This window comes from Oenanthe melanoleuca, chromosome 3, assembly GCF_029582105.1.
Source record: "Oenanthe melanoleuca isolate GR-GAL-2019-014 chromosome 3, OMel1.0, whole genome shotgun sequence".
Taxonomy (NCBI): Eukaryota; Metazoa; Chordata; class Aves; order Passeriformes; family Muscicapidae; genus Oenanthe; species Oenanthe melanoleuca.
The window spans coordinates 101,970,220-101,984,977 of record NC_079336.1 but is presented as its reverse complement, the minus strand read 5'-3'; the positions used below and the strand labels follow the sequence as shown (position 1 = coordinate 101,984,977).

The 14,758-nt window shown below is 41.7% G+C and overlaps 1 protein-coding gene across 2 annotated transcripts in view; it reads right to left on the bottom strand.

The window, feature by feature from the left end:
* PLCB1 (phospholipase C beta 1) overlaps positions 1 to 14,758 on the bottom strand; it is a 332,313-nt gene that overhangs the window by 66,871 nt on the left and 250,684 nt on the right. For both annotated transcript variants that reach the window (XM_056486829.1, XM_056486830.1), the window contains exons 16-23: positions 14,256 to 14,352; positions 10,589 to 10,673; positions 9,372 to 9,496; positions 8,956 to 9,110; positions 7,073 to 7,237; positions 6,080 to 6,179; positions 4,016 to 4,120; positions 3,411 to 3,520 (exon numbers count right to left, since the gene is read on the bottom strand). In XM_056486829.1, the coding sequence (XP_056342804.1) occupies positions 3,411 to 3,520; positions 4,016 to 4,120; positions 6,080 to 6,179; positions 7,073 to 7,237; positions 8,956 to 9,110; positions 9,372 to 9,496; positions 10,589 to 10,673; positions 14,256 to 14,352 (942 nt within the window). The remainder of the gene's footprint in view (positions 1 to 3,410; positions 3,521 to 4,015; positions 4,121 to 6,079; positions 6,180 to 7,072; positions 7,238 to 8,955; positions 9,111 to 9,371; positions 9,497 to 10,588; positions 10,674 to 14,255; positions 14,353 to 14,758) is intronic.

Sequence of the window (14,758 nt, the reverse complement as noted above, 5' to 3'; positions counted from 1 at the left end):
TTGCAGTGTGCACTGTACTACACACTGAGCATCTGAAATTGTCCCTGGGACCGTCAGGTTTTCAGCAGGCTCCCGGCACTCAGCAAACAGAAAGTCATTCAAAGCAATTTTTATTTTGAAATGGCCAGGCCCTGCTTCCTGCTGTCCCTGTGAGGGGCTGGTTGCCATGGTGTCTCAGGGAAGTTTTGGATTTGTTCCTTTAGCTGCTTCCATCTCCCTCTTTGATGGTAATCACATTACATGAAGAAGCAGGATACCACAGTTGTTTTTTTTTTGCCCTGTGATTACTCCACACTTGCAAAGTATCAGCCTGTGCTGCATCAACAGAGGCAAAATAGATTTTGATCCAACTGTTTTGTGCTGCTCCGACTGCTGGTTTCCTTCAGCCTGGCCCTGACACTACACTGTATATTACAAAACAATTCCTGTCTCAACAGCCTTTTCCTACCAGAATTACAGGAGGAAGATACTGTAGGCAGAAACATGATGCAATTTAAAACCAGTGCCAACAACCTCATTTATATCAAGCAGGAATGATTGCAATAAAATATGGGAAAACCTCATTTAGCCAACATTTATAACAGAGGACCCATGTGACTGGAAAAAGCTGTAGCTGTGACAAACACACAAAGATGTGGTTATCCTCACAGTTCTCCTCAGCCTGCAGCTCATGTTTGCTACACAGATCATCAACATTTAATGCAAATAAAGCCAGAATTCCTAAATTCTGGCAGCTCTGTGCCCCATTGCATGGGAAGTGGGTATTATCCTCCTTTGAGACTTGGTTTTTATATGCTGTGAAATGCTGCATCACAGCTTGTTGAGGAACTATTAATATAACCTGTCAGTTTGAGACAAAAAACATCTGTTTTCAGAAACTGAAGCAGAAATGTGAGGCAGGATCACAAAGTGAATAAGGAATAATTTTCATTACACCAAGCAATCTAATCATATTAAAAAGCATTTTCTCTTCCCATAATTCATCACACTATGCTAAAAGAATGCTAAAATAAACATGATTTCTCCTTTATAAAAAACAGGATTATTCCTTTTAGGCTGGTTTAAAAACATGATGTAATCCAGTCTTCTAATTTACAATTTTAATATTCACATAAACTGGTTTCTACTGCACATTGCAATGTTTTTTGTAAAATAGTGCATTTACTGAGTAGAGAGATCCATACCCATAGAGAAATCAGTATGGTCTATTTTATTTCTACAGAGTGAAGGAGTTACTTCAGGCTGGATTAGCTCTTACCAAGGAATTCTCTGCAAATTCCCTTGCCTTGGATTGTTCTTCCTATCTGTAAAGGACACCAGGCAGGGGAAGAGAGGGCAACCTTCACTACCTGTATGCTCTTAGAGATTTACAATGAGTTTAAACTTTTACAGCAAGGAAAGCAGAGAAAAACCTTCCAGTTTTTCATCTGAGAGCTGCCCAGATCAAAAATGTGTGTGAGGGGAAGGAAAGATGTTTGGGGTGTGGAATCTGTGCTGGGAATCTTGCTGGAGTGGAATCTTGCTGTGCAAGCTCAGCTTTGCACACAATCATTTTTAGCGTGGAAGCTGGAAACTGGACATTGGAAATGTGAATCCAGGTGCAATCAGGTGTTCATTTCTGACAAGCACACTTGGGTTGTGTTGAATGTACTTGCAATCATTAATGGGTGTGATTGTTGTGGGCCAATAAAAGTGAAGAAAACAGGCAGATGAGGAAATTGTTATCATCACAAAACATGGTCAGGGAATTCAAGATTTCCAAGTACAGACCAAAATACCTCACTCAAAAGGTGCCTTTAAAATAGAAGGAAGGTAACAGTGAATTCAGATTGACACTTACAGTGCCAGTTTTGTTCCTGTTCCTTGGTGCTGCAGCTAACTCAACCATTACACATTTTTAGCAAACAGACCATAATCACTAGAGTTTTCTTTTAAAAAATATTTCTGTGCTTCTCCAAAACAACCTCCTCTATCCTATGGGCTTCCAAGCTCCTTGACAGTCATCTCTCCTTCTTCCACTTGCTGCAGAAGATACTCTATGACAAGAATTTTTCTAACTAACAAATAAGCTGTACATACCAGGAAAATCTGTAGTTTTTCAAAAGTAAAAATGACCTCTAAGGTATTTAAAGGATTATGTTAAAAAAAGGCTTTGCTATTAATATAGAATCTCATGTGTAGCGTGTCCTAGATAAATGTCTAAGATACTATTGAGCATTTCAGTGTCCTCATTCAGCAGAACTTGTGACACTGCACAAAGAGTAAATTGTTGGCCACTGAATTGTAATGACTTTCACTCATCTGGTCTGCTTTGGGAATGTATTCTTGGTTACAAAATCTAGTTCAGCAAGGCTTTGCACATCAGAGAATTACAGAAGGCAGGCACCAGAGCAGAGGGCAGTTTAGGATTAAGAAGTATTTCTCTGTCTTTGCTAGAAACTGCTAAGAGCCTTTTGATCACTTGGTGTGCACAACACCTGGCACAGCCACCTCTGACAGACAAAGGTGATATTCTCAAACACTGCTAGAGGCCCCAGTGCCAGTGTCTGGAACAGAGAGACTGAATGTTTGAACATGCAGAGTCTATCAGATACCACAGCTGAACTCTCAATTATACTCAGAACAGCATCTGTGCATTTGGGTGCATAACACCTTCAATTATACAGAAAAAGAGTTCACAGGTATGGTTCTGCAGGTAACCATATATATCCAGATACCTAACAGCTAAAATTGTGGCTTGCATAGCTTTCAGCTGAGCTACAATAGGCCTGACTATTTATTTACTCCATGGTCTCCTCCCTCTTCATTTCTCTTTCTAACATCTGTGGAGGGTTGGATCAGCTGAACTCCAGAGGCCCCTTCCCACCTAAATTCTTCTATGATTACCCTGTGTCTCTTTAGGACATGCTTGCTCACAGAGAATCTATACAGACATCATCATCTGAGATACACAAATGTTTCTCAACAGAATGACCTCTCCAGAGACAGCCTGAAATTCTCTGGAATTTGTAGTATTTTCAGGAAAAACTCCTGTCACAGAGTTGTCTTTTTTTTTTTTTTTTCAAGGGGAACCAGCAGCACACTGGAAAACAAGGAGCACTGACTCACAAAGATTTCAGTTGCTCCAGGGCAAAGCTGCACAGCACACAAACAGCACAGTTTTAAATTTCTTTCACCTCTCAACAACAACTTGCTCAGTGCACATACCACGCTGCTTTTAGTGAAACCACACTCTCAGTGCATGCTGCTGGAGTGTCCTGTGCCCCAGCCTCCTTCAGGGTGAGATGTTTACAGGGGTCCATGTAATCAACACATACAATTCCCAGGGATTTTCAGTATTTGTCTTTCTAAGCAAACTAGGTGCTTTTAAACACTATAGCATTACTTCCAGAGGCAGAAATCTCCCTTACCTCTTTCTTGACCTCTTCCTCATCTTCCAGAGTCAGTGCAGCCAGCTGCTTAGCTCTCTGCTCCATCAAGTTTACATATCTGATTGGATTGGATAAGGCCTCAATCACATCTAGGAATAAGGCAAATACTTCAGTTTCAAAGCCCTGATGTTATGGCTCCAGAACTCAAGTTTTAAATAAGAGGCAGAACAGTGTTTTTCCCTGCAGATGGTCTTTCACTGCATGGCATTTAAACCTACCTCTGTTTAGAGCCAATGCTAAACACAGTTCTCTCCCTCAAGCATGGCCCTTTGCCTAGGAAACAATTACATCCCGTGTGTCCTACATGCAAAGTTTCATTTGTGTTCCAGTGGTAAGTGCCTGGGGTATTTCCTCCTTTGGAGTCTGCTGAAAATAAGAGTTGGCCCTAATCCTAAGCCTCAGGCAAGGTACTGTAAATCAGGCCATCTCCTAGGAGTGAGGAGACACAATGAGCCACCAGATGCAGACCTTTGCTCACAGGACTGCTATCCCAGCCTGGCAAGTCATCCACACCCCACGTATTTTGTGAATTAATTAACCTTTCTATTGCCCAGCAGAAAATTACCTGCATGATACAGAGTTACCTGCATAAGTGTCAGGTACATAGTCTTTGACCTCGATGTACACAAAGAGAGCTGGCAGTGTCAAAGGCTGGTTCCTCTCATTCCTCAAGCAGATGTAGTGATAGCCTGCAAAGTAAGGAACAACCAGTTCACAGCATAAACCCTTCTACAGGCATTTCCAATCCATCTCTCTTATCATTTGTTATTTATAGTGTGGCACAAACTGAGCAAGCAGCTCCAGGGGCCTCTGGGAGGAAAAGGTTTACCTGAAAGGTTTCAGGGATAAGTGTACAGATTGCTGGAAAGGCATATGGCACTGCAGTTTAAAATTATATTTTCTGTTCATTCTTACACATGTGACTGATGCTAAAAATGGTAATTTATTTAAACTTTTTCATGCATTCTGCTGTAGTACCTATGTCTGGATATTTTTAGCTTAGTACATCTCATTTAATTTTCAAAATTGACCCCGGTAGTACTCAGCAATCTGAACAGCCAAAGTAAACTGAGATGTAACAGCCCATCCACACACAGAATCTAATTTAAAAAATATACAATGTGGCATGATGGCCACAGAGTGTGTTTGTGTGTATAAATCCTACTGTGTGACCATCCTCAGGAATACATCTGTAAAAAGAGAAATTCCAGACTGTTTTGAAAGCTGGCTGTCCAACCTCTGACTGTCACCTTGTGACACTGAGTGCCATGTCCAGCTTTGGAGCCACACATGTGAGAGGTGTCAGGATCCAAGTCAGGAGGAGGATGCATTCATCTGGGGGAATCCTCACCTGCCTGATGTAAACAACTCTCTCTCCAAGTAATGGCTAAATCCTTGCTTTGGGAATAGTGACAAGTCTGTGGATTTATGTGACAGCATGGTATGACTTTCAATAGCATCTCAGAAAAGAGAGAAAATAAATATTACAAAGGATTCTCAGTTCTCTCAACCTCCAGCAAGTTTTCAGCATAGACACAAAGCCAGACCAACAGGCTGTTCTCCATCACTTCCTGTAAACTGGTGATTGCTGGAGCCAAGAGGACAGAGAATGGGCCTGTGGGGAACAGCTCTGCTAAGATTTCACTTACCAGAAGGGGGAAATCCTTGCCACCCCCTTTCTCCTCTCCAGTCACCCACCTACCTTCCTCTGGCACTCAGTGAGACATCTATATCCATTAAGCCAGCAGAAAATGCAGATGGCATAAAAAAGGTGTCTGCTGGATTGATAAACTAAGTTTGCTTGTGAAAAAGGTGTGGAGATTATTCCCCAGGAATAATTTGGCCAACTGTCAGATATGAGGATATGTGAGTTTTGTGCTGGATAAGGCACAGGGTAGGTACAGTTATTCTTCCTCTTCCAGGGAGTAAAGCTGGGAGCACTTTCATGGCCCATATGCTTGCCCTAATTCAGTTTCCTCCCCTCTCAGGAAAATCTGGCACTGAATTTGAACACTTCCCTTGCTCAGACTGCCAATGTCACTGCATCTTTCTGAAACAGGATCTCTAACAAGTCTCTGGCCTGGAGTTGTCACACAAGGTAATTTTCATTTAAGTGGCCACTAATTATAGTAGAAATAATGTGATTTAGAAGAGGCCAATAATTATATTTTTCTTTTAATTTTCAGCAATGAGGATGAAAGTAATTTTGGATTGATTTAAAGGTATTACAGAGATATAACAGCTGGCATATAGGTCAGTCTTCCATGTGTGCAGAAACTACACTGACAGGAGCAGGTTTGGCTTTCATTCCCAGCCACATCCCATTCTCACAAAGATGACATCAAAATTGGCTGTTGCTCTCCTTCCTCTTAAAAGTGTGCAGTTTCACTTTTTAGCATAAACCTGTAAGCAAGCATGAAGTTGGTGTACTGGAGATAAGGAAGTGCCAACTATGCCTCCCATGCTTTAATTCCATTGGTTTGGATGGTTAAAAATTAATGTGGCATTTTTCTTTTTCAAACCTGAGACTGATTAATCGAGTCCTCAGCTGCTGTGAGGCTGCACAGTGGCTGCTGATTTAGAGCAGTTGAGATTCTGCCTTGCTGTCTCTTTTCACTTTTCTGTCTGGAGAGGGAAAAAGGTTTTACCTGGTCGAATTGCTGAGACTGGCAATATCCGATGGCCAATGAACTTCCCTCCTTCTTCATACACTGCTAGCCTTAAACAGGCCAGGGAAGGCAAAACCACCTGGAAGGCAATGTTGTTGCATTATTAACTTTTAGCTCTGAATGAAGCAGCTCCTTCCATAGGCTGCACAGAACACATGCTAAAATTTATCTAATCACTGAAGAAAAAAAAAAAGCAGCAACAAAAAGAGCTTCCCTGATTTATTTTCAACCTACTAAAAATAGTTGCCTGAGCACAGGGGCAGTCAGGCATGATCATTAACTAAACAGAGAAACTAAGTCCACTAATTAGAAGTTCATTACAGAGGAAAAATGCTAGTGATGTTTCCAAACTTAAGCTCAGGCAGGCTGCCAAAGGAAAGCCATTCAGAAGGCCAAATATTCAGGGAAAAGAGCAGTGCTGCAAGGACCAAGTGTCTAAACATCCTTGTGAGCTACACTTGCTGAGAGAAATCTGAAAGAAGCTGTTTCACCTGGACTGAGGATATACTTAACCAAGGTGCTCAGAGCAAAACCCAGAGGTTCTGTTCAAATATTGGCTGCAGGTATATTGCAAAGTGCAATAAAATATTCACATTGCATGGTGCTCAGTGCTTTCTGCCACCTCACAAGTTTAGAGAACTGAGTCTGAGTAATACTGCAGGAGGAGCTCAGAAGTTTATGTCTCATCTCAGGTAGATGGGATTTATGTCTTCATCACCTGGGCAGTGACTTTATAGCCAAATCTAGTGACAAGCCCAGCTGTGCCACTGAAATAGCTAAGGGGACTTCAGACTCACTTCTTTTAGCAGTTGAAGTTCAGCAAAAACAGCTGAAATACAAAATAACTATTCAGGATCTCTTTTCCTGCTTTCTAACAAGGGCAAGATTTCAGTCAGCCATGGAAAGACCTCACTGGACAGGGATAAAAAAAAAAAGCACAATTCCTTTTTGGGAAGCAAGTGTTACACCAACCTTCTTAAACACTATGGCTTCCTCCTCCCAGACTGGATTCACTGCATTGCCTTGAGAGGTCTTGGTCTTCAGAGCTTTTCTCCTGGTATCCACAGGCAGGCCAAACATGTCCACTTCCACATAGGTACCGACTTTTTTATCAGAAAGGAACTGACCTGAAATTATCTAAAGCCAAAGAACAAAAGGGCATCACTAGAGATCACTGTGGTGGATTAGGAAATGAGTGGCTGTAATGCAGATGCATAGTTCTCATTAATGATCAGACAGTGGGCATTTAAAACAAAACCAAAACAACACTAAAACAATAAACAGAAAAAACCCCCAATATTTAACTGCAGACAGAGAAAAACAACTTGTGAGGCCTGGTTTCCTGTGACCCTGTGGTCCTGAATTCCCCTATGAGCAATAATGTGGTTGAGATCAGGCTGCTGCCCTTCCCACAGCAGGAATACCCATTTGGATCTCTTCCTCAATCTGTATGCTATTTCCTGAGAACTCTGGAGTTCTATCTAGTCTCAACAACAGGTTCAAAAACTGCTTGAAAAAACATAGATTTAAATGGCGGAGAAATTACATATATGCGCTGTGAGGGAGAAAACAATCTTAAGTTTGTATTCCAATAAAGGCTCTTCACAGGGGAGTTTTAATATGAAAATAAAATTGTAATATAGCTGATCTCTCCCAGTTTTTATTTTTAAGAGGCAGCAAAACTCTCAGCTTGAAAAAGTGAACGAAAGGTCTGCAATTACTTCAGAAAGCTGAAGAGGCACAGGGGGGTGCAGCAGTGTCACTGTGCCTTAATAAATTGAGGCTAGCCTAAAGCAAATCTTAATGCAGTGCCAGCTGTGCCTGTGTGAGCACTGACACTGTGACCACAGAGCCCTCCCTGAGTAGGCAGAGGCTGCTGCCTTCTGACAGCTGTCTCCTGACTCCTGCATGCTCATCCCCTTAAAAAACTCTGCACCTCCTAATAGCTGCTGAATGACTTCCACCTCCATTTGCTCTAATTGCAGAAGAAAGTGCCTCTAAACCCACAGGAGGGGCCTGAAAGCTTCCATGATTGCAGGTCATCAGGAAAGGTCACCCCACACATCCTCTTTTATTACTGTGCATATCTCCAGATTATTCCTTTATTCACATCCCTCCCAGCATGGCTCTGCTGCACTTCTGCCTGTAGCCTGAGAGGAAATACTTGTTTCCCCTCAGTGAAAACAGGAGGATGTTTTGCAGATGGACACTATAATACAGAGGCTGTACTAATGGATGAGTCCATTAAAGGATAGCAGGACTCCAGAAAGTTTATGGTTTTATAGCTGGAGAGACACCAAGTGAATTTGTCACAGCCAATGCTATCTATCCCCTTAAACACTTATGCAGGTAATTCTCAATCTGCAGATTCCTGGCAGTCACTGAACTTCATTAGAGGCTTTTAAAAAGGAACAAGGAAAAATTTAGCAATGAACTGCAGCTGACATTTTTGGTTCCACAGTTCTGCTGGAGAACTTTCAGAAAACCAAAAAATTTTATTTATACTAAGAATGTAGTGTTCTAGCTACAGTCCAACCTCCCACTTCACAACAGCATGTTTTAAATCCAGCCCTTTGTTTCTAAAAACACAGCCAAACAGCTCCTAAATCCATTCACTTCTCAGTTCTGTGATTTCTGTAATTACTTCTATGCCAAAAAATACATACAATAAAAATATATTGATTTATCCTACAATGTGAAATGCGAGGCAGAATTTAAAAATCAAATGTCTCTCCATGAAATTAAATTTATTATATTTTCTTGGCTTAGTATAGTCATTTTCTAGGCCACTGCACCACAGAAATATAAATGCTCTGGCACTGCCATGAGAGCACTTCCATCAGCTACATACATACCTTGACAGACAGAGTGTTGGCTACTATTCCATCCACTATTCCTTCAGTAAATGGATCAAAGTGCTTGTCTGGCCTTCTCATGAATTCTGGCTTTAACCTGTATCCACTTTTGCCATTGTACTCATACATTCCCATGTTTATTTGCATAGACAAATCTGGATGGTAAAAATATTGGTAAGAGTTATCTTCTGGACAGATAACCATTTCAAAAAGCAACACATTTTTTAAAAATTACTATAATTTCATCCTGACTGTAACAGAAACAGTATAAGCTTGGGTTAAACATTTTAATTAACAGCTCTATAGTATACTTGAATCCCTAGGTAATTTTTGACAAATAAAACCTATGAATTGGTAAGTCTATCAAAGAAGGGGACATGTAGAGCTTTGCAAACCCAGAGAACAGCATGCCTTACCTACGGTTTGGAAGTTGAGGGCGACCATCTGGCAGCCAGCATTCCAAAAGACTTGTGGCATGTAGTTGGAAGAGTCTACCCGTGTTCCCTTTGGGTAAATCCGGCTCAGCTGCATTTTGTTGTATCTGAACAGTGAGTAGTTAAGGTACAGGACATGTGACAAAAATCACCTGGCAAGTGAGAAGTGCAGCTGCAGGGTTAAATGCAGGTAATTCTTTACAGAATGGCAATGGGCTCCTCCCTGGATTTCTGCAACCATCACGCTTCCAGATGTCCACAGTTTTGTAGGAGATACCATAAATACGGGGCAATTAAAGGTGCTGCTTGTTCCCTCATAGAGTGCTCAGGATAAGCAAGGAAAGAGCACAGGCAGATGCATTAGGAAGATCACATTCATAAAATTCCATTTATCTTTATGGTTCCTACTTTGGGATTTTCCTAGGATTACATTTACAGAGGCCAGTTGGCTGTAAATAGTGAATCTTCCTCTGGAGCAGGGAGAGGTGTTCAGTTAAAAAGTGGTTCTCTGGAATGAGATTAGAATTGGCCTCTACATAGACAGAAATGACAAGTGTACACATCTTATGGTTGAGTCTACAAATCTCTGAGATAAGAATGTGCTGCAGGCAATCTTTGGAAGCAGCTTTCCATTAATCTCCTTTGAGGCACTGTTTTATCTGTTTATCTATTTTACCTCATTCATTCTGAACTGCAGCCCTGAGGAGAGATATTCAGAAATGTCAAAAGGTCTAACCAGAATGTTTCTTGGTATTTCTTTAGAAGTTACAAAAAAAAAAAAAAAAAAAAAAAAAAAAAGTGTGTGGCAATAAATCAGTATAGGTATGATGGGAAAGCAAGCATTCTCACATGACTTTGCAAAAAAGTCAGCCACTTTTTGACAATTTGCTCACCATAACTCTTACCACTCCATATAGGATGATAAATTTAACAATCAGAATATAAAGAATTAGGTCTTCAATATGTCATTTATGCCTATTCCCTCTAGTCCTAGCCCACAGCACGAGGACTCATGCCAGTTTTTAAATTAGCTCATCAGAACTCAGGCCAATTAATTCATTTAGAAAGACAGTCAAATCTACAAATTTCATTTGAGTTCCTTATTTCCCCAGCTCCTGTCTCTGAATTCCAATAAAGCTCTGTAGCAGATCTCAGACATAGAAAGACTTAGGAAGCTGCTTTCTGGAAGTCAAGGATACTCCACAAATTCCACAGGAGACTTTGTAAGTTGCTCAAGCCCTTTGGTTTCCACAAAGGAAGACATTTCAAAGCTTTTGTTGCGTTCTGCAGGTTTGGAGGGGAGACAAAACCAGTGACAGGTTACAGCATGAACTTGTGTGGTTTAATCCCAGTCCCCTCATCCCACCTAAGGCTCACCAGCTCTTTTCACCCTGATCCCAAGGAATTTACACACATTTGCTGACAGCAGTGACCTTGCTCTGCACACACTCAGAGCTCCACCTGCACTCACATCAGCACTGCCCAAACTAAGGGCACTGGTGCTGCCCGAGGTTCATGCTGGACCAGCTGCAGGCAGCACTGGGGGCAGAACACCACGTGGATGGACTTGAGAGGGTGAGCCCAGAGATCACATCTGTGACACAGAGGTGCTGCAGCAGCTTGCCCTGGGCACTGCTGGATCTCTGGCTTGCCTTTGCAGGCTGATGTGAGGGGTGGGAACCACCTGGAGCTGCAATAACTGCTGTCCATATCAGATTAATGTCTGCAGTGGCTTTTGGTACATCAGGGGCAAGGTCACAGCTGTCAAAGCCACAACACACCACCACCCAACCATCCCTGAAGGTGCACTCCTGTGTCCCAGCAGGGATTCAGACCTAATCACCAACTGAGATTGGGCTTTTATGATCTCTTTAATTTGGTCAAACTGTCTGATCTGCCAGTGGTGAACAGCTCCTCCTCCACATCTGAGCAGGAGGAGTAAACATTAATTTGTGCATCACTTGTCACTCACCTTTGCCTGATGTAAGCACAGCCTTTTAATGCACCCAAGGCATCAGGATGCAGCAGAGAGCCCAAGCCAAGACCCTGCTAGCTTCAGTACCTTTACTTCTGTTCAGGGGTAAGGATTTCTGTAAACTAACAGCTTCCCACTTCATCCCAATCTGCTGTGTAGTTGCCTCGAAGGGCCACAGCCCTGGAGGTCAAATCCATTAACTCACTCAGCACTGCTGTGTTTAAAAATGAGGGGATCAGTGCCTGCACTGGAGCAAGATCTCTCCAGCCTCACCACTTTATTGAAAGCAAACAAGGCAGAGAAAAGGCCTGGTCCCATGCAGGTTCAGGAAGGACTGTAACTGTGCTGCAGCAATTGGGGACAGCCAGGAGGCAGGGCTGGCCGGCTCCCTAAGCCAAACTGCGAAGCTGCAGGGGAGGCACAAAACCGAGCAAAAGCACAGAGGAGCAGGACAGAAACAGGTGGGCACTGTCCTCCTAGGGAGCCAAAAAGGAAGCAGTGGATCCAAAGAAATGTGGAACTGGATTGTTTGGGTCACTGTGAGAGGAAAATGTGCTGCCAGCCTGGGAACTACAAACCATTCTCAGCCTGTGCTGAAGAGTCAGAGGATGAACATGGGTTTCCAAAAGTAATTCTGTGCCTCTAGGAGAGCTGGGACTCACCCTTTATGGTGGTCCCTATTTCTAATCAGCAACCATCATGCTACTGCTGTTATTCACATGTTATCTCCTAATGGTGAAAAATTCCTGTTACTCCCTAAAGGCTGCTCTCCTACCACTCCCTCTTCCTTTCTAACACACAATATCCTTTCTTTCTCCAGCTGGCTTACATCCACCTCAGCTTCTCATAAGGACACTGAGATTATTCTTATTCCAGTTACCCCCCTACTGATGGCATGGCACTAGCAATACACATATACAGGTTTTATCCTATTTAGAATGTAGGTGCTAGGATTTCTTGTAGTAATAAACTCTTATTTCCTTGTCAGCCTTGTCTGTAAGTAGAGTATTTGTAGGAAACCAGAGCTGGTAGCTGTTAAAGGATTTGGTTACCAACTGTCCAGAGCTTAATCAGACTTGTAATTAAAATAAGAACAATTATTTCCTTGTAGTATCTGGAGAGGATTAAGGGACCTGCCCTTTGAAGAAAAGACTGTGCAGGAGACACATTTCTCTCTTGTGATACATTACACTGTGCTATCTTATCAGGAGCAAATTACTGCAGAATGAACAAATAACTCATTGAAAATTGTCTGAAAAACATGGAAAAATACAGTTACAGCTACTTGCTGCCAGAGAAGAGGGAACCTTCCTGGTGAGGGCAATCAGGAAACTAGTACAGATCCACTGCTATTCAACATTTCTGTTACCAACTTGGATGCAAGACCAATGTGTGAATGACAGAAGTGGTGAGGTACTGTTATCACCACAGAGGTCTGGATCACAAATCCAAACAAACTCTGGATAAAAAATAATAAATTAGGAAAGTGACGTAACATTGAAACTATAAAACTGTATAAAAGACAAGTATGGATCTCTATGTTTAAGAAGGTGAGGTCAAGAGAACAAAAGTAAAATTTTTGGGAAACAGCTGGATAGACAGCATATTGAAAAGCAATCCTCATTGAATTCTTTCTTTATTCAGCTCATTTAATGAAGATCCAGCAGTGAGTCCAGGCCAAAACTAAGACCAGAACACCCAAGTCGTTCTTTAGCCAGCCAGCAACATTTACCACCTAGGGTCATATTTATCACATAATGATATTTTGGACACAAACATCAACAATTTAATTCCTTAACAACAGGTTTTCACTGAAACTATTATTGATCAAAGGTCACATCAGGACTTAGGAGAAAAATCTGGACAGCAGCAGATCTTTACAGAAAACAAAACTCAGAAAGGCAAAGGCATGTGGATAGAAAAAAAAAATCCCTACATGAGACAATTTTATAACAGCTGCATCAACTTGTAGTGCTAGGATTCACATGGCTTCCTTTCCAGAAGGCACATCTCCTTCCCACTGTGTTCTTGTAACTCTCATTAGAGCTGGAGGAGATTATAAACACCCAAAGGGACACTACTACAGGGAACAAGCACAGCTCCCTGCATGATTCTGTGACTGCTCATGTGTGGTATCTGTATAAATACCCACATACAAATGAACAGTTGGGAACTTCTTACATGTTTATTATTCATCACAAGTAAATGCCAAATCTTGTATAGAGACATGGACTTAAGCAAGAATTACCTGTCCTCTGCCAAGGACACCACAAATCCGGAATAAATTAAAATGCTGTACACTTCTTTAACTAAAAAGCTCCAAAAGCACATTAAAAACTGTCAAAACAAAGTGAAAAAGGGCAGGCAAACAGTGGGGGGGTGTGCATCAAGGAAGGCAGAGATGCTGCAGTGTTTACTGAGGATGCCACTGAGTGCATTCCTAGCAAGGCATCTTCTGTAAAAGCCAGCAGGGGGTGAAATTATGGCCCTTTCTTTACAACACACAGAGGCAGCAAATTTGCATGTGGGGAAGAGCAGACTCTGCTTGTCCTGAATCTTCTGTAGAAGCACCAGAGCAAAATAAAAGTAGGAATATTTATGACCACCTTTCTCAAACTGCTTAAGTTACTCTTTAGTCATGGACAACAAATAGAATGTAAGCACATAATTTTCAAAACTTTCTGAAATGTCAGCATGTTTACTGTTGATGAAGTTGGACATTTAGACTAAAAGAGGTTTCAAAACACAAATGGATTTATTTGGCTGGATACCAAGGGAACATTTTCTGTCCGTGTTCCTGTATCTGACTGAGAGGAAGCCAAGCAGCATTTCTGCAGAACTCTGCCAAACACTTGCCAGGTAATTTTAAATATAAGATGTTTCTTACTCACTTTTTGATACTTCAAATGACTCAAACTTCACAGGCTGAATGTAGTTTACCAGGTTAGACATCTCTTCTGTGGCCATAGCCTCACTTCCAGCAGTACCCTAGGGAAGAGAAGGGAAAATGCTGCAGTTTGGTCTGCCCATCAGAGGCCACAAATGCTAAAGCCCACTTTTCTATCAGTTGTGGTGTCTTTCACTGCCCCTGGCTAGAGAAGGCAATGCTTCATGTAGGGAATGTCACATAGGAAAGAACAAAATGTAAATCTTTACATTAAACTGATGCTGTACTCGTTTGTTTTATGTGGCTCCTAGGCAAGGACTGCATCACCTCTACCCATGCACAGTGCTCACATTTATCAGTACTCTTGGATAAATAATAAAGCTCTAAGTTTTTTATGTCAAGTTTTTCATCCAACAATGCTAAACATACCATAGGCAGCTGCCTGAAACAGATCTGCTGTGGTGCTGTTTGTTCTTAATCTTGAGAAAACAGAAGTATAAACAAACA